This window comes from Oncorhynchus tshawytscha, linkage group LG04 (assembly GCF_018296145.1).
Source record: "Oncorhynchus tshawytscha isolate Ot180627B linkage group LG04, Otsh_v2.0, whole genome shotgun sequence".
Lineage (NCBI taxonomy): Eukaryota > Metazoa > Chordata > Actinopteri > Salmoniformes > Salmonidae > Oncorhynchus > Oncorhynchus tshawytscha.
The window spans coordinates 46,888,048-46,913,259 of record NC_056432.1 but is presented as its reverse complement, the minus strand read 5'-3'; the positions used below and the strand labels follow the sequence as shown (position 1 = coordinate 46,913,259).

At 41.7% G+C, this 25,212-nt stretch overlaps 1 protein-coding gene across 6 annotated transcripts in view; it reads right to left on the bottom strand.

Annotated features, from left to right (window-relative positions):
• Window positions 1-25,212, bottom strand: part of msh3 (mutS homolog 3 (E. coli)) — a 126,955-nt gene that overhangs the window by 17,411 nt on the left and 84,332 nt on the right. For 5 of the 6 annotated variants that reach the window (XM_042320817.1, XM_042320821.1, XM_042320818.1 and 2 more), the window contains 2 exons: window positions 14,666-14,852; window positions 673-799 (listed from right to left, as the gene is read on the bottom strand). In XM_042320817.1, coding sequence (XP_042176751.1) covers window positions 673-799; window positions 14,666-14,852 — 314 coding nt within the window. The remainder of the gene's footprint in view (window positions 1-672; window positions 800-14,665; window positions 14,853-25,212) is intronic. The other variant, XM_042320822.1, reaches the window with a different exon arrangement.

The window sequence follows — 25,212 nt, the reverse complement described above, 5'->3', positions numbered from 1 at the left end:
TATTTTATTTAACTAGGCAAGTCAGTTAAGAACAAATTCTTATTTACAATGACGGCCTACCCCGGGCAAACCCAGACGACTCTGGGCCAATCGAGCGCCACCCTATGGGACTCCCAATCAAGGCCGGATGTGATGTAGCCTGGATTTGAACCAGATACTGCAGTGATACCTCTTGCACTGAGATGCAGTGTCTTAGACCAGTGTGCCACCTGGGAGCCCAAATCAAGCAGACAACAAGATGATCAACATCAAATCGCTAGGGATATTAGAGCCAACGTGGATCCAGGCACAACTGTCTTCACGTTCTCACAAAATGTTACGTAGTTACACTGCATTTCTGAGATCTTTATACAAAAACAACTGTCCGACAGCTAGATCCAGGATTCTTACAGGGTTCAAGTTCAATGTCTAATTTATTAATGCTTAATATACAATATAATGACAACTTGCCATAAATGCAAGGACAGACAATGTATGTTTTATGTCACACGATTCTGGACAAATCCGTCAAGACACCAACCATGAGAAAGGACTAAACAAAAAAATTATTATCGATGACTTATAACAGCTGTAACAAGTTGTCAAGTGTAGGAAATCCTCACGGGTGCCCTTGTTTTATAGAAAGACCCACAAGCATGTACACACATAAACACACACACACCACCAGCATACCGTCTGTGGCGATGTCTGGTTCATTGAGGAGGAAGGCCATGTGGAAGTTGCCTACATGCAGAGGATACACCTTCTCCAGCTCACACAGAGGTGGGTAGTGGGTCACAAACAGAGTTAGAGACTTCACCTGAGAGGGGTAAGGGGGAGGAAAATGGATGGGGAGAGAGAGGATGGGGAGAGAAAGGGAGAGAGGGTGATAGAGACCAAGGGAGAGCAAGAGATGGAGGTCAAACATTCAACAGTAAATGAACAATCATATTTTCAATTTCATTGAGATCACCTGTATAAATAAAAAGAAAAGTGTATATGACCCTATTCAATCAACCCAGGTAATAATTTATCTTCATGCTATTGCTTTACACTTATTGTGAAACCTATTCTGAGACACATAGACACAGAGGTCTCAGACACAGAGAGAGGAGAGGCAGGGAGGCAAGAGGAAGGGAGGAAAGAGGAGGATAAATAGAGATGAGTAGTCACCTGGTGGCAACTTTTCCTGACCTGAAGATGAGAGGAGCATTGTACTGGGGAACTTACTACCTGTATCATAGCCAGCACTATAAATATGTGTATGTGTGTGCCAATTTGTGTACCTTGGTTAACCTGCTGTCTGGTGTTCAAGGTAAAAGGCCATTATAGCACTATGGGCTGGTTACCCAGACACAGGCTATGCCTAGTCTTGGACTAAAAAGCTATTTCAACTGAGAATCTCCATTGGTCAGGTTTTTCAGCACTAAACTAGGCTCAATCTGTGTCCGGGAAACCGGGCCTATTTTTATTCATTTTGTGCCTTTATTTAACTAGGCAAGTAAGTTAAGAACAAATTAATATTTACAATGACGCCATTTACATTTCACAGTCTGCACTGTTACACCCATCATGTGAGAACTGGTTTTGGAATTTGGCCCTGGAAATGGCTTGAAATGGTTAATTACAATTAACACCACAATACCAACCCCTGTTAGACTACAATGAGTTCTATTAGATGAGTGGCCGCACCCTGACCTCTAACCTCTGAGGGTCATCAGAAGGGCAAGTGGGGTTGTCCTGGCAATCTGTTGTTGACCTTAGGATACACGACTGGGGCGGCAGGTAGCCTAGTGGTTAGAGCGTTGGACTAGTAACGGAAAGGTTGCAAGATTGAATCGCAGAGCAGACAAGGTAAAAAACTCTCATTCTGCCCCTGAACAAGACTGTTCCTAGGCTGTCATTGAAAATAAGAATTTGTTCGTAACTGACTTGCCTAGTTAAATAAAGGTTTGTTTAAATAAATAAATAAATAAATGTGCTAGATATGTAACATTATTATGTTAAAAGGCTGCCAAAGGAGATTAGTGCTAGGCTGGAACTAAAGCCTGCACACCATGTATCTCACCAGACCAAGTGCTGGTTTTGTGACTGCCAACAGAACTCCTCTGAGCTCTCTCTTTCTCAGAGTCTCTGGGAGAGCTTTGCTATGGCAACCAGAGTCTCTCTCTCTTCTCCCTCCCTCTCCACATCCCCAGAGAGAGAGAATGTTGAACTTCAAGGCTGTCTGTTCACAATGCTCCAATCAGAGTGTTAGGTAACAAGACACATACATAACTACAATCTACCTCACAGGTGAGCATAGGAGACCGAGGCTGGTTACTATGACAACCAGGACTCCTGTTCTGATGCAGACTCATGTCGGATGGTGATGAGGGTGATGATGATGGTGTGGAAAAGAAGGAGGAGAAGGAATAGGGGTAGGTGGTGATGGTGATAGTGATAGTGTGTGTATGGACTGGAAATCACAGAAATGCATCAGGGGTATTTACTGTATCTACCTAGTATTGCTTACAAAATGAAGGAGAAGTAAAAGCCCTGAAACAGTGCCATGTTTGTCTTTTTATAAACTCCTTCCTTTGAAGTTGTTCAAACAAAGCAATGCTATTACACAACAGGTCGTTAGCCTGTGCTTTTCTAGCCAAACCACCACCAAAAACATCCCAGAAAGGCTTAGCTTCTACTTAAACATTTGCATTTCCCCAATTTACATAACAAGAACATTCATCTATTTATTTTGTAAAACATGAAACCTTCAGAGCTCTCTCAGAGAACAGTTTCTGTTTTACAAACGTGGATCGTTTAAAAGAGCAAATGCCCCTAAACTTCTCATTTAGAAAACAGCCTATGTGGCATCAAACATTTAATCTGTCAAAACTGACTACAAAGTGTAAATAGGATACTTTTGGTCATAAAGTCAGTCTCGTCCAAAACAACAGAAATTAATGTTGGGTTCTTTTCAATTATGCCCTCATGCCCACACTAGCAGCACACAAGTAATTTTCAATTCGAAGTGCAGCTGCACGTGACCCAATCGTAATACCTGTGGTAAATATGGTTTGACATAGGATATCCCTTTGGGGCTAATTAGGGACCATCAGTAAATTACACAATGTAAATGTGACAATATGTTAAAATTCCAATAACTTTCAATGACTTAAAAACCTCAGACCAGATAAATTGTCGAAATTCATATAGGAATATTGAAAGCATTTAATGAGAAAACTAAAAGGTGTGCAACACACACACACACACAGACACACACAGCCTCCAGGACATCTATAACACCCGGTGTCACAGGCAGGGCAAGAAGATCATCAAGGACCTCTGCCATCCAAGCACAGCCTGTTCACCCCTCTAGCATTTAGAAGGCTGAGACAATATAGGTGCATCAAAGCTGGGACCGAGAGACTGATAAACAGCTTCTATCTCCAGGCCATCAGACTGTTAAACAGTCATCATTATCCACCTTCAGCCCAGTACCCTGCCCTGAACCATAGAGACTGTCACTAGCCGGCTACCACCCAGTACTCTACCCTGCACCTTAGAGACTGCTGCCCACTGGTCTCTGACTTTAATAATGTTTACATGATGTTATACCCACTCTACATGTACACCGAGTGTACAAAACATTAGGAAACCTTGCACTTAAAAAAAAAAATATATTTTTTTTTATTTAACCTTTATTTAACCAGGTAGGCTAGTTGGGAACAAGTTCTCATTTACAACTGGCCAAGATAAAGCAAAGCAGTGCGACACAAAACAACAACACAGAGTTACACATGGAATAAACAAACATGCAGTCAATGATACAATAGAAAAGGTCTATATACAGTGTGTGCAAATGAGCTAGGATAAGGGAGGTAAGAAAATAAATAGGCCATAGTGGTGAAATAATTACAATTTAGCAATTAAACACGGGAGTGATAGATGTGCAGAAGATGAGTGTGCAAGTAGAGACACTGGGGTGCAAAGGAGCTGGGGTGACCAGGGGTGCCAAAGATACTGGGGTGACCAGTGAGATATACCTGCAGGAGCACGTGCTACGGGTGGGTGATGCTATGGTGACCAGTGAGCTGTGATAAGGTGGGGCTTTACCTAGCAAAGACTTACAGATGACCTGGAGCCAGTGGGTTTGGCGACGAATATGAAGCGAGAGCCAGCCAACGAGAGCATACAGGTCGCAGTGGTGGGTAGTATATGGGGCAGCGGTGGGTAGTATATGGGGCTTTGGTGACAAAACTGATGGCACTGTGATAGACTGCATCCAATTTGCTGAGTAGAGTTGTCACGACTTCCGCCGAAGTCGGTCCCTCTCCTTGTTCGGGCGGCGTTCGGCGTCACCGGCCTTCTAGCCACCGCCGATCCACTTTTCATTTTCCATTTGTTTTGTCTTTGTCTTACACACCTGGTTTCAATCACCCAATTACTTGTTTATTATTTAACCCTCTGTTCCCCATGTTTGTTTGTGAGTGATTGTTCGTTGTACATTGATCTGTTATTGTGGGCTCGCTATATTGCTTTGTATTTTGGATATTTTGAGTAAAGTCCGTTGATTACTCATATTTGCTGTCCTGCGCCTGTCTCTCTACACCAGCTACAGACAGGACCATCACAAGAGTGTTGGAGGCTATTTTGTAAAGGACATCGCCGAAGTCAAGGATCGGTAGGATAGTCAGTTTTACAAGGGTATGTTTGGCAGCATGAGTGAAGTATTCTTTGTGGCGAAATAAGAAGCCAATTCTAGATTTAATATTGAATTAGAGATGCTTAATGTGAGTCTGGAAGGAGAGTTTACAGTCTAACCAGACACCTAGGTATTTGTAGCTGTCCACATATTCATAAGTCAGAACCTTCCAGAGTAGTGATGCTGGACGTGCGGGCAGGTGTGGGCAGTGATCGGTTGAAGAGCATGCATTTAATTTTTACTTGGAGGCCACGGAAGGAGAGTTGTATGGCATTGAAACTCGTCTGGAGGTTAGTTAAGCATGCCCAGCTTAACAGCATGAGCTCTGAAGATAGATGAGGGGCAATCAATTCACATATGGTGTCCAGGGCACAGCTGGGGGCAGAAGGTGGTCTATAGCAAGCAGCAACGGTGAGAGACTTGTTTCTGGAAAGGTGGATTTTTAAAAGTAGAATCTCAAATTGTTTGGGCACAGATCTGGATAGTAAGACAGAACTCTGCATGCTATTTCTGCAACTCCGCCCCCTTTGGCAGTTCTATCTTGTCAGAAAATGTTATAGTTAGGGATGGAAATTTCAGGGTTTTTGATGGTCTTCCTAAGCCAGGATTCAGACACGGCTAGGACTTCCGGTTGGCAGAGTGTGCTAAAGCAGTGAATAAAACAAACTTAGGGAGGAGGCTGTCCATGACATAGACTGACCAGGTGACTCCAGGTGAAAGCTATGATCCCTTATTGATGTCACTTGTCAAATCCATTCAATCAAGTGTAGATGAAGTGGAGGAAACAGGTTAAAGAAGGATTTTTAAGCCTTGAGCAAATTGAGATTGTGTATGTGTGCCGTTCAGAGGGTGAATGGGCAAGACAAAAGAAGTGACTTTGAAGTAGGTGCCAGGCACACCGGTTTGAATATGTCAAGAACTGCAACACTGTTGTTTTTTCTCATGCTCAACAAAGTGAAAGGTGAATTCTCCCAGTGTCATAATTAATGGGCTCCTAATCAACTAATATTTTGTTAGTTTTTTTGCATTGTTTGTAACTCATTTTGTACGTAATGTTGCTGCTACCGTCTTTATGACCGAAAAGAGCTTCTGGACATCAGAACAGAGATTACTCACCTTGAACTGGGCGAAGATTTTTTCTTTAATGAGTCTGACGCAAAGGACTGAGGAAAGGACGCAAAGACTGAGGAAAAGGGGAGAAGGGCGGGGTTCCTTGTAAGAATTCACAGAAGAGTCGGTAAACCACCACTACCCTCCATATTATTGGCCAACGTGCAATCATTGGAAAATAAACAGGACAATCTATGATTAAGACTTTCCTACCAACGGCACATTAAAAAACGGTAATATCTTATGTTTCACCGAGACGTGGCTGAATGACGACACAAATAATATAGAGCTGGCTGGCTTCTCCGTGCATTGGCAGAACAGAGCAGCTACGTCTTGTAAGATGAGGTGCGCGGGGGGGGGGGTCTATTTGTCAATAATTGCTTGTGCAGAATGTCTCGAGGTAGAATACCTCATGATAAGCTGTAGACCACACTATCTACTAAGAGAGTTCTCATCTATATTATTCGTAGCCGTCTATTTACCACCACAAACCGATGCTGGCACTAAGTCCGCACTCAACGAGCTGTATAAGGCCATAAAGAAACAAGAAAATGCTCATCTACAAGCGGCGCTCCTAGTTGCCGGGGACTTTAATGCAGGCAAATTTAAATACGTTTTACCTCATTTCTACCAGCATTTCACATCTGCAACTAAAGGGAAAAAACCTATAGACCACCTTTAATCCACACACAGAAACGCATACAAAGCTCTCCCTCGTCGTTTGGCAAATCTGACCATAATTCTATCCTGATACCTGCTTACAAGCAAAAATTAAGCAGGAAGTACTAGTGATGTGAGCCAACCAGATGAGCTTAATGCCTTTCATGCTCGCTTCAAGGCAAGTAACACTGAAGCATGCATGAGAGCACCAGCTGATTACTCTCTCCGTAGCCGATGTGAGCAAGACCTTTAACCTCTCTTGGGTAGGGGGCAGTATTTTCACGTCCAGATGAAAAGCGTGCCCAAAGTAAACTGCCTGTTACTCAGGCCCAAAAGCAAGGGTATGCATATAATTGGTAGATTTGGATAGAAAACACTCTACGTTTCTAAAACTGTCAAAATAATGTCTGTGAGTGTAATAGAACTGATATGGCAGGCGAAACCCAGAGGACAAACCACCCAACCCCCCCAAAAGAAATTCAGCCTACCACTGTTTTCAATGGCTGTCACTTTTATTATAAGGCGAAATCCTCCCAGATTGCAGTTCCTAGGGCTTCCACTAGATGTCAACAGTCCTTAGAAAGAGTTTCATGCTGGTTTTTGGAAAAATGAGCCAGAAATTCTAGTTTTTCTAGGTGGCTCCCATTTTGGCTGTAGTGTTTCCAAGCACATGAAAGAGAGCACATTCTTTGGTATTTTTCTCCGGTAAAGACAGTATCGATTCTCCGGCTTAAATTTGATCGTTTATTTACGTATTAGGGGACCTACTAAGGTTTGATCATAAACGTTGTTTGACTTGTTTGGAAAAGTTTATCAGTAACGTTGATTCATTTTGTATGTATTTTGATGGAGGGAAACTGGGTGATTTATTGACTGAAGCGCGACAGCTAAACTGAGTTTTTATGGATATAAAAGAAAAACATTATCGAACAAAAGGACCTTTTGGAATGCCAACAAAAGAAGATCATCAAAGGTAAGGCATTTATAATATCGCTATTTCTGACTTTCGTGGCGCACCTGCCTGGTTGAAATCCGTTTTTCATGCTTTTGTATGCGGGGCGCTGTCCTCAGATAATCGCATGGTGTGCTTTCGCCGTAAAGCCTTTTTGAAATCTGACACAGCTGCTGGATTAACAAGAAGTTAAGCTTTATTTTGATGTATTACACTTGTAATTTTATGAAAGTTCAATATTTATAATTCTGTAGTTTGAATTTCACGCTCTGCAATTTCACCGGATGTTGGCCAGGTGGGACATAAGAAGTTAAACAGGTCAACATTCACAAAGCTGCGGGTCCAGATGGATTACCACCCAGGACTTGTACTCAAAGCATGCGCAGACCAACTGGCAAGTGTCTTCACTGACATTTTCAACCTCTCGCTGACTGAGTCTGTAATACCTACATGTTTCAAATAGACCACCATAGTCCCTGTTCCCAAGAAAGCAAAGGTAACCTGCCTAAATTATTAACTCCCTGTAACACTCACGTCAGTAGCCATGAAGTTCTTTCGAAAGGCTGGTCATGGCTCACAACACCATCCCTGAAACCCTAGACACACTCCAATTCGCATACCGCCCTAACAGATCCACAGATGATGCAATCTCAATCGCTCTCCACACTACCCTTTCCCACCTGGACAAAAGGAACACCTATGTGAGAATGCTGTTTATTGACTACAGCTCATAGTGCCCACAAAGCATCACTAAGCTAAGGACCTGGGACTAAACACCTCCCTCTGCAACTGGATCCTGGAGTTTTTGACCGACCACCCCCAGGTGGTAAGGGTAGGCAACAACACATCTTCCATGCTGATTCTCAGCAACGCGTGCTTAGTCCCATCCTGTACTCCCTGTTCACCCATGACTGCATGGCTATGGACGACACCAAAACCATCATTACGTTTGATGATAACACAAAAGCAGTAGGCCTGATCACCAACAATGATGAGATCCCCCCCTTTGTTTTTACACTGCTGCTACTCGCTGTTATTAACTATGCATAGTCGTTTTACAAATTACTTAACTTGTATCCCCACACATTGACTCGGTACTGGTACCCCCTGTATATAGCCTCGTTATTATTATGTAATTTTCTTTTGTTAATTTTTTATTATTATTATTAATATATTAATTTTTTGACTTTAGTTTATTTAGTAAATATTTATTTATTGAACTGCATTGTTGGTTAAAGGCTTGTATAAAGTAAGCAGTTCACCTGTTGTAATTCGGCGCATGTGACAAATTATTTGATTTGTAAGCAGACTGACCCAGGTTTTTTTTAAATAGGATTTAGCATGTTCTTAGATCTATTCCATTTCTCTTCATCCCCCCCAAAACTCCCAGGTCCTTGCCGATGACAAGCATACCTTAACATGCAGCCTGCTTGAAAATATGAAGAGTGGTACTCAGTGATGCTTTGTGTTGGATTTGCCACAAACATAAGGCTTTGTATTCAGGACATAAAGTTTATTGCTTTATTGATTTAATGCGACAAAATGAATGTTTGTAGCCAATCTGAGTCCATGCCTGCCTTGAATTTAATTGTGAATATGGCTGAGATAATTGAACAAAATAATTATGCTGAGGGTCCCGGGAGCCTGGCTAGCTAGCAACTAACTAAATAAATAGATACACTTTCAATAATGTAGGCTATCTAGCCTGAATTACATTTTAAATATGGCTTAGATATGGCTGAGAACAAAATATATTGAGCATCAATATTGTCGGGATATAACATTAGCTAGCTAGCTAAAAATGTGTGTAGCCATCTAGCAACTGCTGCTAAGGTACAAGAGAGTGGCTAGGTTTCAGGTTTGCGTAACAGCTTGGTACATATAACAGGTAGATTTCCAATGAGGACATGCAACATATTTCACTTTGAATGAGATAGTATAGCTGTGTTTGAATACTCATACTAACCGCACTATTTGTGACATACATTGAGTATGTAGTATGCTTATTGGTCATAGCATAGGTATGGCACACTCCGACGGGAATACTCTGAAACCAGAGAGAATAGCCAGAGTGAATTTACGAACGCAACCTATTGACTTCATTATTCAAGTGATTCTTAGCATAGCTACGTGGTATAGTCGTTGTGCGTTCTTAATAGACATTGTTAATGAAGTCGTAAGATGTCTAGCTAGTCATTTGTTATGCTAACAAGCTAGCAAGAAGTTGCGTAGCAACAGCATCAACTTCCGGTAGACAGGCGAAGCGCTAGTACTCTCAACTGAAAGTTTACCGTTCACTGACAGTATACTAAAAATGAACAAATAGTATATAGTATGTAGTATATACTCATTAAGTATATATTATACAGTATGTTAGTATGGGTATTTGAACACAGCTTATTATCTGTAATCCTAATTCTGTCCATCATTTTCTGTTTCTACTTCAACAAAAATTAAATATTAGCCTGTTACCCCTATGTAATGAATTAGCTTTCCTTCATGATTTTCTGTAAAATATAGCAGAGAAAAGATTGTTGTTCATTCTCTGATATTCAACCGGAAGGCACTTCTAATAAGTAATCTTTCGCTGTCATTGAAGTGTCACTGTTTTAAACTTACACGACATGTCCCTATAGAAGAATGCAACATTTCTATCCATCTTTCCTGCAAGAAAATTATTGTTTGTGTCTATAATATACTGTACCATGGGGTGTTATACTGTATATTTAAATAATGTATTCTCAACATAGCTCATTCTAATATTTCAACTACTGTTCATTGAATTTTAGTTACACTGTTTATACACACCACATATCTATTTATATACTGGTATCTTGACATATAGTGAGGGAAAAAAGTATTTAGTCAGCCACCAATTGTGCAAGTTCTCCTACTTAAAAAGATGAGAGAGGCCTTGTCATTTTCATCATAGGTACACTTCAACTATGACAGACAAAACGAGAAAAAAAATCCAGAAAATCACATTGTAGGATTTTTAATGAATTTATTTGCGAATTATGGTGGAAAATAAGTATTTGGTCACCTACAAACAAGCAAGATTTCTGGCTCTCACAGACCTGTAACTTCTTCTTTAAGAGGCTCCTCTGTCCTCCACTCGTTGCCTGTATTAATGTCACCCGTTTGAACTTGTTATCAGTATAAAAGACACCTGTCCACAACCTCAAACAGTCACACTCCAAACTCCACTATGGCCAAGACCAAAGAGATGTCAAAGGACACCAGAAACAAAATTGTAGACCTGCACCAGGCTGGGAAGACTGAATCTGCAATAGGTAAGCAGCTTGGTTTGAAGAAATCAACTGTGGGAGCAATTATTAGGAAATGGAAGACATACAAGACCACTGATAATCTCCCTCGATCTGGGGTTCCAAGCAAGATCTCACCCCGTGGGGTCAAAATGATCACAAGAACAGTGAGCAAAAATCCCAGAACCACACGGGGGGACCTAGTGAATGACCTGCAGAGAGCTGGGACCAAAGTAACAAAGCCTACCATCAGTAACACACTACGCCGCCAGGGACTCAAATCCTGCAGTGCCAGACGTGTCCCCCTGCTTAAGCCAGTACATGTCCAGGCCCGTCTGAAGTTTGCTAGAGAGCATTTGGATGATCCAGAAGAAGATTGGGAGAATGTCATACGGTCAGATGAAAACAAAATATAACTTTTTGGTAAAAACTCAACTTGTCATGTTTGGAGGACAAAGAATGCTGAGTTGCATCCAAAGAACACCATACCTACTGTGACGCATGGGGGTGGAAACATCATGCTTTGGGGCTGTTTTTCTGCAAAGGGACCAGGACGACTGATCCGTGTAAAGGAAAGAATGAATGGGGCCAAGTATCGTGAGATTTTGAGTGAAAACCTCCTTCCATCAGCAAGGGCATTGAAGATGAAACGTGGCTGGGTCTTTCAGCATGACAATGATCCCAAACACACCACCCGGGCAACGAAGGAGTGGCTTCGTAAGAAGCATTTCAAGGTCCTGGAGTGGCTAGCCAGTCTCCAGATCTCAACCCCATAGAAATTCTTTGGAGTGAGTTGAAAGTCCATGTTGCCCAGCAACAGCCCCAAAACATCACTGCTCTAGAGGAGATCTGCATGGAGGAATGGGCCAAAATACCAGCAACAGTGTGTGAAAACCTTGTGAAGACTTACAGAAAATGTTTGACCTCTGTCATTGCCAACAAAGGGTATATAACAAGGTATTGAGATAAACTTTTGTTATTGACCAAATACTTATTTTCCACCATAATTTGCAAATAAATTCATTAAAAATCCTACAATGTGATTTTCTGGATTATTTTTTTCTCATTTTGTCTGTCATAGTTGAAGTGTACCTATGATAAAAATGACATCTCTCATCTTTTTAAGTGGGAGAACTTGCACAATTGGTGGCTGACTAAATACTTTTTTGCCCCACTGTAGATAGCGCACTCTAATATATTTACTGCTGTACACACTGTATCATTCTTAGTACATCTTGCGAAAATCTATCCGGTGTATTTACGAATTGATTGCATTAACTGTTATAATGCTTTTTGGGTTGTCAATTGGATTTGTTCCAACATTTCTTGATTTCTTTTACATTTCGATTTTTTTGTGTACTTGTTTGACAATTTTGCTGCATTGTTAGGAGCTAGTAACATAAGCATCTTGCTGCACCTGGTATAACATCTGCTAAACTGTGCACGCAAGCAATAAACTTTTATGTGAACATAAAAATATTGTCTCAATTACATTGTGTAATTTATTGACAGTCCCTAACTACCCGCAGAGATAGGCTATCCAATGTCAAACCAACTTTGCCTTGGTCGCACACCAGTGGAGCTAATTGTCAGAATAACTTGTCTAACTGATTCCTACTTGCAAAAAACACACCTGAGACACCGACATCAAACCACACACAGAAACTAACCCACGTTTGAATTCAGTCATGGCCGCTAGTGTTAATTAATTAACCAAATCTAAAACGAGGCCAGCGTTTTCTGTGATATGAATGAGATGAAATAAACATAAAAGCTAATTGACAAACTAAGCTTGATTGCATTTAGATGACTATATTTGAGACATTTAGCAGACGCTCCAATCCAGAGGGACAAGAAGCACATTCAAATGAGGAAGGTGAAACAACAACCACATAGTAAAACCTTGATTGGATGAGTGCGCAGAGGTCGACAACAACACAGTTTTTACAGCCAGCCTTATCATGGAGCTGCACACAGGGGCCCATTTCTCTCCAGCTCCATCAGCTTTCCAGCTAGTAAACATATGGTGGATGATTCCTCACCACTGTAGATTCTGCTAAACAAGATCCCCCATGTGCACCAATAAGCTCATTCCCCCAAGACCTGAATGTGCGCTGATAAATATATATCCCCCCTGGAGCGGTGGAGTCCAGATGGAACTAAATGAGACCTGAAAGGCAGCGAGACCAGTAGCATACAGTCGCACGCACCCACATACGAGCGCACACACAGATCAGGTAACAAGCCACTGTTCTGTCACTTAAAGAGTCAAACCAGGAACAATTTGCAATATCCAGAGGAGTCCTGAGGGACATCAGGTAACTTCTCTACTCTCCACACCTCTATCTCTGCCTCGTAATGTCTCCTCTCCTGCTCTTTATGCATCTGCCTTCCTCTTCTCTCTACCTCCTATTTGGATCAATTCTCCCCTCCTCCTTTTAAAACAAATAAAAAATTGCAGTTCCTGAAGCAGAGGTGATGTAAGATCCTCTCCCACACACACACACCCACACACACACAAAAACTAACAAGCAACTCCATTATATTAGCATTATAGATCAATTCTACCTCCCCCAATTATACTCCCTCTTCTAGCTCTGTTCGGCTCCCAGTCTCTCTCTAGGGCCTACTCTACGTATGGAAAACAACCTATCACAGCGCTCTCACACTCACACACACAAAACACCCACACACATCACCAATAAGCTTTATTGGAGGCCATAACTTAGTGATTTGGATGGCGTCTGACATCAAACCCCACTGGAGGTGTTGACTCAGCTCTATGGGGTACAGAGGGAGGGAGGTGTGTGTGTATTGAAAAGTGTATAGCACTATGTTACCAGTGAAGCCAGGGAGACATATGTCAGGAAGGCCAGAACACACTGTGCCGACGAAAGTCTAAAAGCAGTGGGTCGCTGCAGAGTGTTCACAATCACCATGTGTGTGGTGATATAACATCTAGATTCGTCAAGATTGAACAGAAAATGACCGCCGACGTTCTATCTAAGAAGATAGGATGGCCACCCGCTGCTTCTTCCCGTTCATCAGCACGGTGTGTTTTGGCCTTTACACTTACAGTCAAGTGAAGTAACTATAGTGAAGAAAATAACACCCTCCTTTACAATCAAACATTGGGGAGGTTTGATAATGCTGTGGGGTTACTTTGCTGCCTCTGGTACTGGGGGCCTTGAACATGTGCAAGACATGAAACCAACAGATTATCAAGGTGTTTTGGATTGCAATGTTCAACCCATTGTCCAAAAACTGGGTCTCCTTTGAACTTCGTGGGTCTTTCAGCAGGACAACAACTCCAAAGACAAATAAAAATCACCCAGTGTTGGTTCAAGAAGATATGGCGGACTGTTCTGGAATGGCGAGTGATGAGTCCAGATCTGAATCCCATCAAAAACCTATGGAGATATCTGAAAACAGCAGTTGGTCGAAGGCAACCCAAAAACATTGAAGAATTGGAACAGTTTGAAGTTGAAGAGCGGGCCAAATTGCCAACAGAAAGGAGCTGCAAGCTCATTGATGGCTACAAAAAGCATGTGTTGGCAGTTCTTGGCCAAGGGCTATGTAACCGAGTACTAGCTCAGGGGTGCCAATAATTATGCCAATGCCATTTGTTTTTACTTAAAAAATTTAAATAGTAAATTCTGTAAAAAAAACAATTGGTTCTGCAATGTTGAAAATCCAATTACAGGTAGCGAGGTGGTTAGAGAGTTAGGCCAGTTACCGAAAGGTTGCTGGATCGAATCCCCGAGCAGACAAGGTAAAAATCTGTCGTTCTGCCCCTGAACAAGGCAGTTAACCCACTCACCCCACTCTATTTCTACTTATTTAAGAAGAAAAAATGTGCAAGGGTGCCACAATATTACGTCGTAATTGCATCTAAAGTGAAGGGACCCCCCCCCCCCAAAAAAAGGAGTCTTGTTGTGGAATTATGCTTGTTCAACAACTAGGATAGGATAATAGGATGACATACAGATGCATGCATGCACACACACTCACATCTCTGATGAAGTACTCCAGAGTAGCATAGGCGATAGCTATCCCGTCGTGGGTGCTGGTGCCCCGCCCCAACTCGTCCAGGATGACCAATGACCTCTCGGTTGCCCGGGTGACAATTTCCGAGGCTTCCGTCAGCTCCTCCATGAATGTGCTTCGGCCCTTATAGATGCTGTCAGACGCTCCCATTCTACCAAAACACACACACATTAATTATGTTTTCAGACCAGAAGAATTTCTGAAGAATTTTAGAATGAAATGTGTCTACTTCATTCTACTCATTTTATTTCTACATTTTACATGCAGAGAGGAGGAACACAGCTTTAGGGTGTTTGTGTGTGTGTGTGTTCCACAAAGCAGTGAAAAGACAGAACAGTTTGTATTTGTACTAATACCTACACGTGTTGGACCTGTGTGACACCCATAGCCTACCGTCCATTAATAACAACACACAATCTCCTTGCACAACCTTGAACCCCCTCCTACAGACTGCGACTCAACTCAACTCACAGCACAAAAAAAGAGAGGGATTGAGAGGGACACACACACACACAGGTACATTACGTGACCAAAAGTACGTGGACACCTGCTCGTCGAACATCTGATTCCAAAATTATGGGCATTAATATGGAGTCGGTCTCCCCTTTGCTGCTATAACAGCTCCCCACTCTTCTTGGGAAGGAATTCCACTAGATGTTGGAACATTGCTGTAGGGACTTTTGTCCATTCAGCCAAATAAGCATGAGTGAGGTCGGGCACGGATGTTGGGCGATTAGGCCTGGTTCGTAGTCGGCTTTCCAATTCATCCCAAAGGTGTTAGATGGGGTTGAGGTAAGTACTCTGTGCAGGCCAATCAAGTTCTTCGATGCCAATCTCGATAAACCATTTCTGTATGGACCTCGCTTTTGTGCAGGAAAGGGCCTTTCCCAAACTGTTGGCAGAAAGTTGGAAGCACAGAATCGTCTAAAATGTCATTGTATGCTGTAGCGTTAAGATTTTGCTTCACTGGAACTAAGGGGCCTAGAGTGATCCATGAAAAATAGCCCCAGACCATTGTTCCTCCTGCACCAAACTTTACAGTTTGCACCATGCATTGGGGCAGGTAGCGTTCTCTTGGCATCCTCCAAACAAATCCACAAATTTGAACGAGTGTCCACATACTATTTCAAGTCATTTTAGAGGCTGTGTGTGTGTGTGTGTATGTGTGTGTGTGTGTGTTTGGCCGTGTTTAACTATTCTTGTGGGGACTTCCAGTCCCCACAAGAATAGTAAACAAACAAAAAATATACCAACTGGGAACATTTTGTTAGTCCCAACGAGGTCAAATGCTATTTCTAGGGGGTTTAGGGTTAAGGTAAGAATTAGTGATAGAATTAAGTCAAGGGCTAGGGTCAGGGTTAGGAGCTAGGGTTCATTTTAGGGTTAGGAGCTAGTGTTTGGTTTAGGGTTAGGTTTTTGGGTTAAGGTTAGGGTAAGAGTATAGGTTAGGTAGGAGTTAGGGAAAATAGGATTTTGAAATGGACTGAATTGTGTCCCCACAAGGTTAGGTGTACATTACTGTGTGTGTGTGTGTGTGTGTGTGTGTGTGTGTGTGTGTGTGTGTGTGTGTGTGTGTGTGTGTGTGTGTGTCAGGGTTTCTGTTAGGAACATGTGTTTACTGGACAATTGACTGGAAAGATTTTAATTTACCCGACACCATTTCCAAATGCATCAGGAGGGCAACCTGATTAGGACATCCATCCACAGTGCTCAGAATGACATAAATCACATTTATACATATTAACTTCTTGGTGACAGGGGTCAGTATTTTCAAGTCCGGATGAAATGCATGCCCAAATTCAACTGCCTGCTACTCATCCCCAGAAGATAAGATATGCATATTATTTGTGGATTTGGATAGAAAACACTCTGAAGTTTCTAAAACTGTTTGAATCATGTCTGTGAGTATAACAGAACTTATTTAGCAGGCGAAACCCCGAGGACAAACCATTCAGATTTTGTTTTGTTTTGAGGTCACTCTCTTTTCAATGTATTTTCAATGGGAATCCAGATTTCTAAGGGACCTTCTTTCAGTTCCTATCGCTTCCACTGGATGTCAACAGTCTTTAGAAATTGGAAGGGGTAGGGTAGGGGCGTGGATCAGAACCAATCAGAACCAGTCAGTATCTGGTGTGACAACCATTTGCCTCGTGGAACGAGACACTCCTTCGCATAGAGTTGATCAGGTTGTTGATTGTGGAATGTTGTCTCACTCCTCTTCAATGGCTGTGCGAAATTGCGGGAACTAGAACACGCTGTAGTACACGTCGATCCAAAGCATCCCAAACATGCTCAATGGGTGACATGTCTGGTGAGTATGCAGGCCATGGTAGAACTGGGACGTTTTCAGCATTCAGGAATTGTGTACAGACGCTTGCGACATGGGACCATGCATTATCATTCTGAAAAAGGAGGTGATGACGGAGGATGAATGGCACAACAATGGGCCTCAGGATCTTGTCATGGTATCTCTGTGCATTGACATTGATTAAATGCAATTGTGTCCATAGCTTATGCCTGCCCATACCATAACCCCACAATGGGGCACTCTGTTCACAATGTTGACATCAGCAAACCGCTCTTCCACAATATGCCATACACGCTGTCTGCCATCTCCCCGGTACAGTTGAAACCGGGATTAATCCGTGAAGAGCACACTTCTCCAGCGTGCCAGTGGCCATCGAAGGCGAGTATTTGCCCACTGAAGTTGGTTACGACGCCTAACTACAGTCAGGTCAAGACCCTGGTGAGGACAACGAGCATGCGATGAGCGTCCCTGAGACGTTTCTGACAGTTTGTGCAGAAATTCTTCAGTTGTGCAAACCCACAGTTTCATCTGCTGTCCGGGTGGCTGGTCTCAGACGATTCCGAAGGAGGTCCGGGGCTGGCGTAGTTACACGCTGTCTGCGGTTGTTTTACCAGGAGGCGGCTTATAGTAGAGAAATGAACATGACATTCTCTGGCAACAGTTCTGGTGGACTTTCCTGCAGTCAGCATGCCAATTGCACGCTCCTTCAAAACTCGAGACACCTGTGCCCTTTTGTTATATAACAAAACTGTACATTTTAGAGTTGCCTTTTAATTTCCCCAGCACAATGTGCACCTGTTATGATCACGCTGTTTAATCAGCTTCTTGATATGCCACACTTGCCAGATGGATGGATTATCGTCGCAAAGGAGAAATGGTCACCAACAGGTATGTAAACAAATTTGTGCACAACATTTGAGAGAAATAAGCTTTTTGTGTGTATGGTACATTTATGGGATCTTTTATTTCAGCTCATGAAACATGGGACCAACACTTTACATGTTCCGTTTATATTTTTGTTCAGCGTATATTAAAATATTCAGGTTTCAAACAATTAAGTATGTTTTGAAAATGCATACTACCTCCAGCTCATTGCAAAGTGGTGTGTGACGCACTGATGAAGCCTGCCTTCCGTTGCCGTTTAATGCCGCATTCAAAACAACTGGGAACTCGGAAATCTCCGACTTAAGTGCGTTCAAGACAACAGGGGGAAAAAATATCTCTGACTGGGAAAAATCATTTTGAACAGTCATCCAACTTGGAATTCCAACTCGGGAACTTGGGCCGCTTTCTAGAGTTCCGACTTTCCGACCTGAAGATCACTGACGTCATGATTTGACCTCGTATATTTCAGAGTTTCCAGTTGTCTTGAAAGCACTAATCTCTTGCCCTGTCTGACAGATGTTCCACTCAAAGGCTCTGTATCTGTATGCTGTACGCATGTAATAAGATAGGCAATGAAAATACTATACACACGCGCCAATTTAATTTGTACACGCACTAATTTAATTCCCCAAAATTATGCAAATTAACCTATAAGCATGACCAGTCAAAAATATTTCCATCGACTGGTATTTCCATCATTAAATAGGCTAAAAAGCATTATTTCATATTGGGATTTTTTTTCCTAATTCTCCCGGCAAATTGGCAATTTAATTTATTGACTTTTAGAAAATAAAATGTAAAAATAAATCAGACAAAAGCAGGCTATTAGCGGCTAACGGAAATCCTGTTGTGTGTCCATGCGTGTGTGTGAGCAGAGCCTAAGATTAGGATCCAGATGAGAATTCTATTGAATGCTGTCAGATCACAGAATAAGAGATGAATGAAACCAGACAGATAGACAGACAGGGAGAGAGAAAAATCACAACTCACATGAACTAGATTAGTCTCTCCCTAGCCAGCTCTGGACTCTCACTGATAACCATTGACTAATAATGGATTGTTCACCTCTAAACATTTCAATATACATTTCAATATTCAATATACAAATCAAACAATCCAAATATACAGTCAACAATACAGCCCAATTGTCGCAGTAGTATGACTACAGCCAGTTAGTGCATTGCAGGAACACTCGACTCTTACCAATACAAGCAACATTAATTTCATTATCAATATGGTTTCCGCACCTCTCAACATGCTTATTGTCATTTGACCAATCAGATAAACTGCTAACGTCTGTAACAACAGATGTAACTTGGGGCTCCCAGGTGGCACAGCGGTCTAAGGCACTGTATCTCAGTGCTAGAGGTGTCACTGAATCCGAATCCAGGCAATATGCCCGGGTTGGGCCGGTGTAGGCCGTCATTGTAAATAAGAATGTGTTCTTAAATAACTTGCCTAGATAAATAAAGGTTAAATTAAAAAAAATAATAATAATTTTAAAACCATGGTTATGGCACATGCCAGAGAGAGGGGAGGGGTGTGGCCAGCATACCTCTGCATCTCCTCAAACAATTAGGGTGCGCACGTTGCGTGCATGTGTGTCATACTCCAGGAAAGTTTTATCAGTCGAATATATAACGTAGCCTTGCAGTGGATAGACGAGTATAAGACCATGAGGCTATTCAGCTGGCTCAGTGATGCCATGTAGATAACATGCCAGAGCAAACTGTGTGGTCTTTTATTTCTAAATAAAACTATTATTTTGGATACTTCAATATTCTGTGGCTGTAAGGACTGGCACTCACTCACAAAATAAGGAGCTGTTATCTGCGTTTCACAAGACCATAAGCATCTGTGGACATCATGGCTGTCTTGGAGTTTCCCCTCGTTTAGGGAGTGATTTTCTGCTGATTCGCTGTACGCATTCATTCCTTTATTTATTCTGTTTCACTTCCTCCATTATTTATTCTCTTCATTAGGCCTCCAGACTAGAGGCAGTTTGCCAGCGAAAACTCAGTCTAAGCGAAGCCAGATGGGTTGTAAGGACCCTCCGTGCCATGCTCTGCCACCCACCCACCCACCCACCCGAAAGCCATTCCATGCCACCTCTGTCCACACTTCCAACAGAACAGATGCCAGTGGAACATTGGAAGACTGGCCCTTTACACAACAACCATGCCCTTCAATCCAGCTATGAAACATTCAGGGATGGGTCTGGGTGAATGGACCATGATGAGCCTACTTGTGGACTAAAAAACACTTTCAAATCACTTTCAAATCTGCATAAAATGCGGGAAATTGTTGATTTATTTAATTGATCACAAAATCCTGGATAGACTCGCCTATCGTGTTTCTGCTGCTAAGGGATTGACTACGTGTGGATCTTCTGAAGCGCAAAGTCCATGCAGGCTGCATCTAAAGCACTGCGTCAGAGAGATGCTACAATACTGACTGCAGAATCAAGACATGAAAACCATTTTGACATAATATTTGACATAAAAACAGAGAAGAGGAGAGGAGAGGAGACATCAGAGAACAAAGAGTAATGGCTGGTTTGAATGTACGGTCGATGTAAGGTCCTTTTCAAACAGCTTTCTACATTTCATTTCCTCTGCGGTTTCCATAACAACAGTGAGGAAAAGAGAAAATGTGCTCCATAACCTTCAGATTCAATATGGCCATCAGAGGTAAAATACCATCAGAAACACACAGACAACACACATGCACTCGTCCATCAGCACTCAAATACCATCAGCCATGAACGCACAAACGAGACACATACACACTTTCCAACCAAGGGAACACTCTGGTGAACTCTGTTGAGGAGGAAACAGATTATGTCATCTCATCTCCCGAACTAAAATAGCATTCTCTCTGTCCTTTATAACACACACAAAGTGTGCGATAAAGAGAGGGATGAGACTGGCAGAGGAGGATGGAGGAATCTACCTTCTCTCTTTGTCATCTCAGAGGAGTGTATATTCATAATGAGTTTATTATCCCGATAAAGCATAATCTTTCTCCCTTTCTCCAAAACACTTCATTATAAATGGCCATACAGCATATCTTATTTATAGTAGAGGTCGACCGATTATGATTTTTCAACGCCGATACCGATTATTGGAGGACCAAAAAAGTAGATACCGAATAATCGGCCGAGTTTTTAAATTTATTTGTAAAAATGACAATTACAACAATACTGAATTAACACTTATTTTAACATAATATAATACATCAATAAAATCAATTTAGCCTCAAATAAATAATGAAACATGTTCAATTTGGTTTAAATAATGCAAAAACAAAGTGTTGGAGAAGAAAGTAAAAGTGCAATATGTGCAATGTAAGAAAGCTAACGTTTAAATTCCTTGCTCAGAACATGAGAACATATGAAAGCTGGTGGTTCCTTTTAACATGAGTCTTCAATATTCCCAGGTAGGAAGTTTTAGGTTACAGTTATTATAGGAATTATAGGACTATTTCCCTCTATACCATTTGTATTTCATTAACCTTTGACTATTGGATGTTCTTATAGGCACTTTAGTATTGCCAGTGTAACAGTATAGCTTCCGTCCCTCTCCTCACTCCTCCCTGGGCTCGAACCAGGAACACAACGACAACAGCCAGCCTCGAAGCAGCGTTACCCATGCAGAGCAAGGGGAACAACTACTCCAAGTCTCAGAGTGAGTGACGTTTGAAATGCTATTAGCGCGCACCCCGCTAACTAGCTAGCCATTTCACATCGGTTACACTAGCCTAATCTCGGGAGTTGATAGGCTTGAAGTCGAAGAGCTGCTGGCAAAACGCACGAAAGTGCTGTTTGAATGAATGCTTACGAGCCTGCTGCTGCCTACCACCGCTCAGTCAGATACTTGTATGCTCAGTCAGATTATATGCAACGCAGGACACGCTAGATAAACTAGTAATATCATCAACCATGTGTAGTTATAACTAGTGATTATGATTGATTGATTGATTGGTTGATTGTTTTTTATAAGTTTAATGCTAGCTAGCAACTTACCTTGGCTTACTGCATTCGCGTAACAGGCAGTCCCCTTGTGGAGTGCAACGAGAGGCAGGTGGTTAGAGCGTTGGACTAGTTAACTGTAATGTTGCAAGATTGGATCCCGAGCTGACAAGGTGAAAATCTGTTGTTCTGCCCCTGAACGAGGCAGTTAACCTTCCTAGGCCGTCATTGAAAATAAGAATGCGTTCTTAACTGACTTGCCTAGTTAAATAAAGATTAAATAAAGTTGTAAAAAATAAATAAAAAAAAAACGGCCAAATCGGTGTCCAAAAATTCCGATTGTTATGAAAACCTGAAATCGGCCCTAATTAATCGGCCATTCCGATTAATCGGTCGGCCTCTAATTTATAGTCTAGGAGAGAGAAGAGAGAATGAGAAAGGGGTGTAGGAGAGAGAACAAGAAGAAGAAAAGTGGAAACATGTGAGTGTTGGTACTAGAGGGAACATCAGCTACTTCTACAGGGCAGTACTTTCGAACAGAGGGGGAGAGAAATGGGGAGAAAAAGAGCGTGAAGAGAAAAAGCATCAGAGAGACCCTCATACTTCAAGCATTGCTGTGCTTAAAAGACTGTCAGAGCTCTGATCTACAGCTGTAGTACTTAGATAGCCTTTTATACCCTACGAAAAATGTATTGTTCTTTACACCCACAACAACTGAAGTTTGCTGACCTGGTTTGACAGAGATCGAAGAGAGAGAGAGGGACAGAGGTTTCTCACACACACACACACACACACACACACACACACACACACACACACACACACACACACACACACACACACACACACACACAGCCTGTAAATTAGCCAAAGTTGGCGCTCAGAGGAGCGTTCCACATGCCAAAGCAGCAGCTACTATTCCTGGGGTCCAGCAAAATTAAGGTAGTTTATACAATTTTAAAAACATTACAATACATTCACAGATTTCACAACACACTGTGTGCCCTCAGGCCCCTACTCCACCACTACCACATATCTACAGTACTAAATGTGTATGTAATAGTGCGTATGTTATGGTGTGTGTGTGTGTGTGTGTGTGTATGCATGCGTCTGTGCCAATGTTTGTGTTGCTTCACAGTCCCTGGAGTAAGCTTATCCTTATCCTTTGTTTTTTTAATCTGTTTTTTAAAATCAGATTTTACTGCTTGCGTCAGTTACTTGATGTGGAATAGAGTTCCATGTAGTCATGGCTCTATGTAGTACTGTGTGCCTCCCATAGTCTGTTCTGGACTTGGGTACTGTGAAGAGACCTCTTGTGGCATGTCTTGTGGGGTATGCATGCGTGTCCGTGTGCCAGTAGTTTAGCTTTGTGCCAGTAGTTTAGACAGAAAGCTCGGTGCATTCTACCTCTCATAAATAAAAGTTGTGATGAAGTCAATCTCTCCACTTTCAGCCAGGAGAGATTGACATGCATATTATTAATATTAGCTCTCTGTGTACATTCAAGGGCCAGCCGTGCAGCCCTGTTCTGAGCCAATTGCAATTTTCCCTTTTGTGGCACCTGACCACATGACTGAACAGTAGTCCAGGTGCGACAAAACTAGGGCCTGTAGGACCTGCCTTGTTGATAGTGTTGTCAAGAAGGCAGAGCATTGCTATATTATAGACAAGACTTCTCCCCATCTTAGCTACTAATGCATCAATATGTTTTGACCATGACAGTTCACAATCTAGGGTTACTCCAAGCAGTTTAGTCATCTCAACTTGCTCAATTTCCACATTATTTATTACAAGATTTAGTTTAAGTTTAGAGTTTAGTGAGTGTTCTGTTCCAAATACAATGCTTTAAGTTCCAAATACAATGCTTTAAGTTTTAGAAATATTTAGGGATAATTTGTTCCTTGCCACCCACGCTGAAACTAACTGCAGCTCTTTGTTGAGAGTTGCAGTCATTCCAGTCGCTGTAGAAGCTGACGTGTATAGTGTTGAGTCATCCAAATACATAGACATTCTGGCTTTACTCAATGGCATGTTGTTAATAAACATTTTAAAAAGCAAGGGGCTTAAAACAGCTACCCTGGGGAATTCCTGATACTAACTGGATTATATTTGAGAGGCTTCCATCAAATAACACCCTCTGTGTTCTGTTAGACAAGTAACTCTTTATCTACATTATAGCAGGGGGTGTAAAGCCATAACACATACTTTTTCCAGCAGCAGACTATGATCGATAATGTCAAAAGCTGCAATGAAGTCTAACGAGACAGCCCCCACAATCATTTTATCATCAATTTCTCTTAGTCAATCATCAGTCATTTGTGTAAGTGCTGTGCTTGTTGAGTGTCCTTCACTATAAGCATGCTGAAATTCTGTTCTGTCGATTTGTTTACTGTGAAACAGCATGTATCTGCTATTTGAGTCAGTAAAGGGGGCTTTATTATTCCTTAGCTTCCCTCCAGGCCTGAGGACACACGCTCTCTAGTAGGCTTAAATTGAAGATGTGGCAAATAGGAGTGGCGATATTGTCTGCTATTATCCTCAGTCATTTTCCATCTAGATTATCAGACCCCGGTGGCTTGTCATTGTTGATAGGCAATAATAATTTTTTCACCTCTTCCATACTGACTTTACGGAATTCAAAAGTACAATTCCTGTCTTTCATAATTTGGTCCGATATACTTGGATGTGTTGTGCCAGCGTTTGGTGCTGGCATGTCATCCCTAAATTTGCTTAATTGTGCAATGAAAAAGTAATTAAAGGAGTTTGCAATATCAGTGGGCATTGTGATGAATGAGCCATCTGATTCAATAAATAAAGGAGCCGAGTTGGCTTTTCCCCAAAAAATGTCATTTAAGGTGCCCCAAAGCTTTTTATTATCATTCTTTATAGAATTTATTTTTGCTTCATAGTGTGGTTTATTTTTTATTTAGTTTTAGTCACATGATTTCTTAATTTGCAGTACGTTTGCCAATTAGTTGGGCTGCCAGACTTAGTTGCCATACATTTTGCCTCATCCCTCTCAACCATACAATTTTTCAATGTCTCATCAATCCAAGGGGATATAACAGTTTTTACAGTAATTTTCTTAATGGGTGCATGCTTATTAGTAACTGGAATAAGTAGTTTCATAAATGCATCGAGTGCAGTGTCTGGTTGCTCCTCATTACACACCACAGACCACAAAATAGTATTTATATCACCAATATATGAATCACAACTAAACTTATTGTACACTATATTAGGCCCAGCCTTTGGAACTTTGGTTTTAATTTATATGCTATTATATTGTGTTCACTATATCCTATGGATTTGGATACTGCTTTAAAGCAAATATCTGCAGCGTTAGTA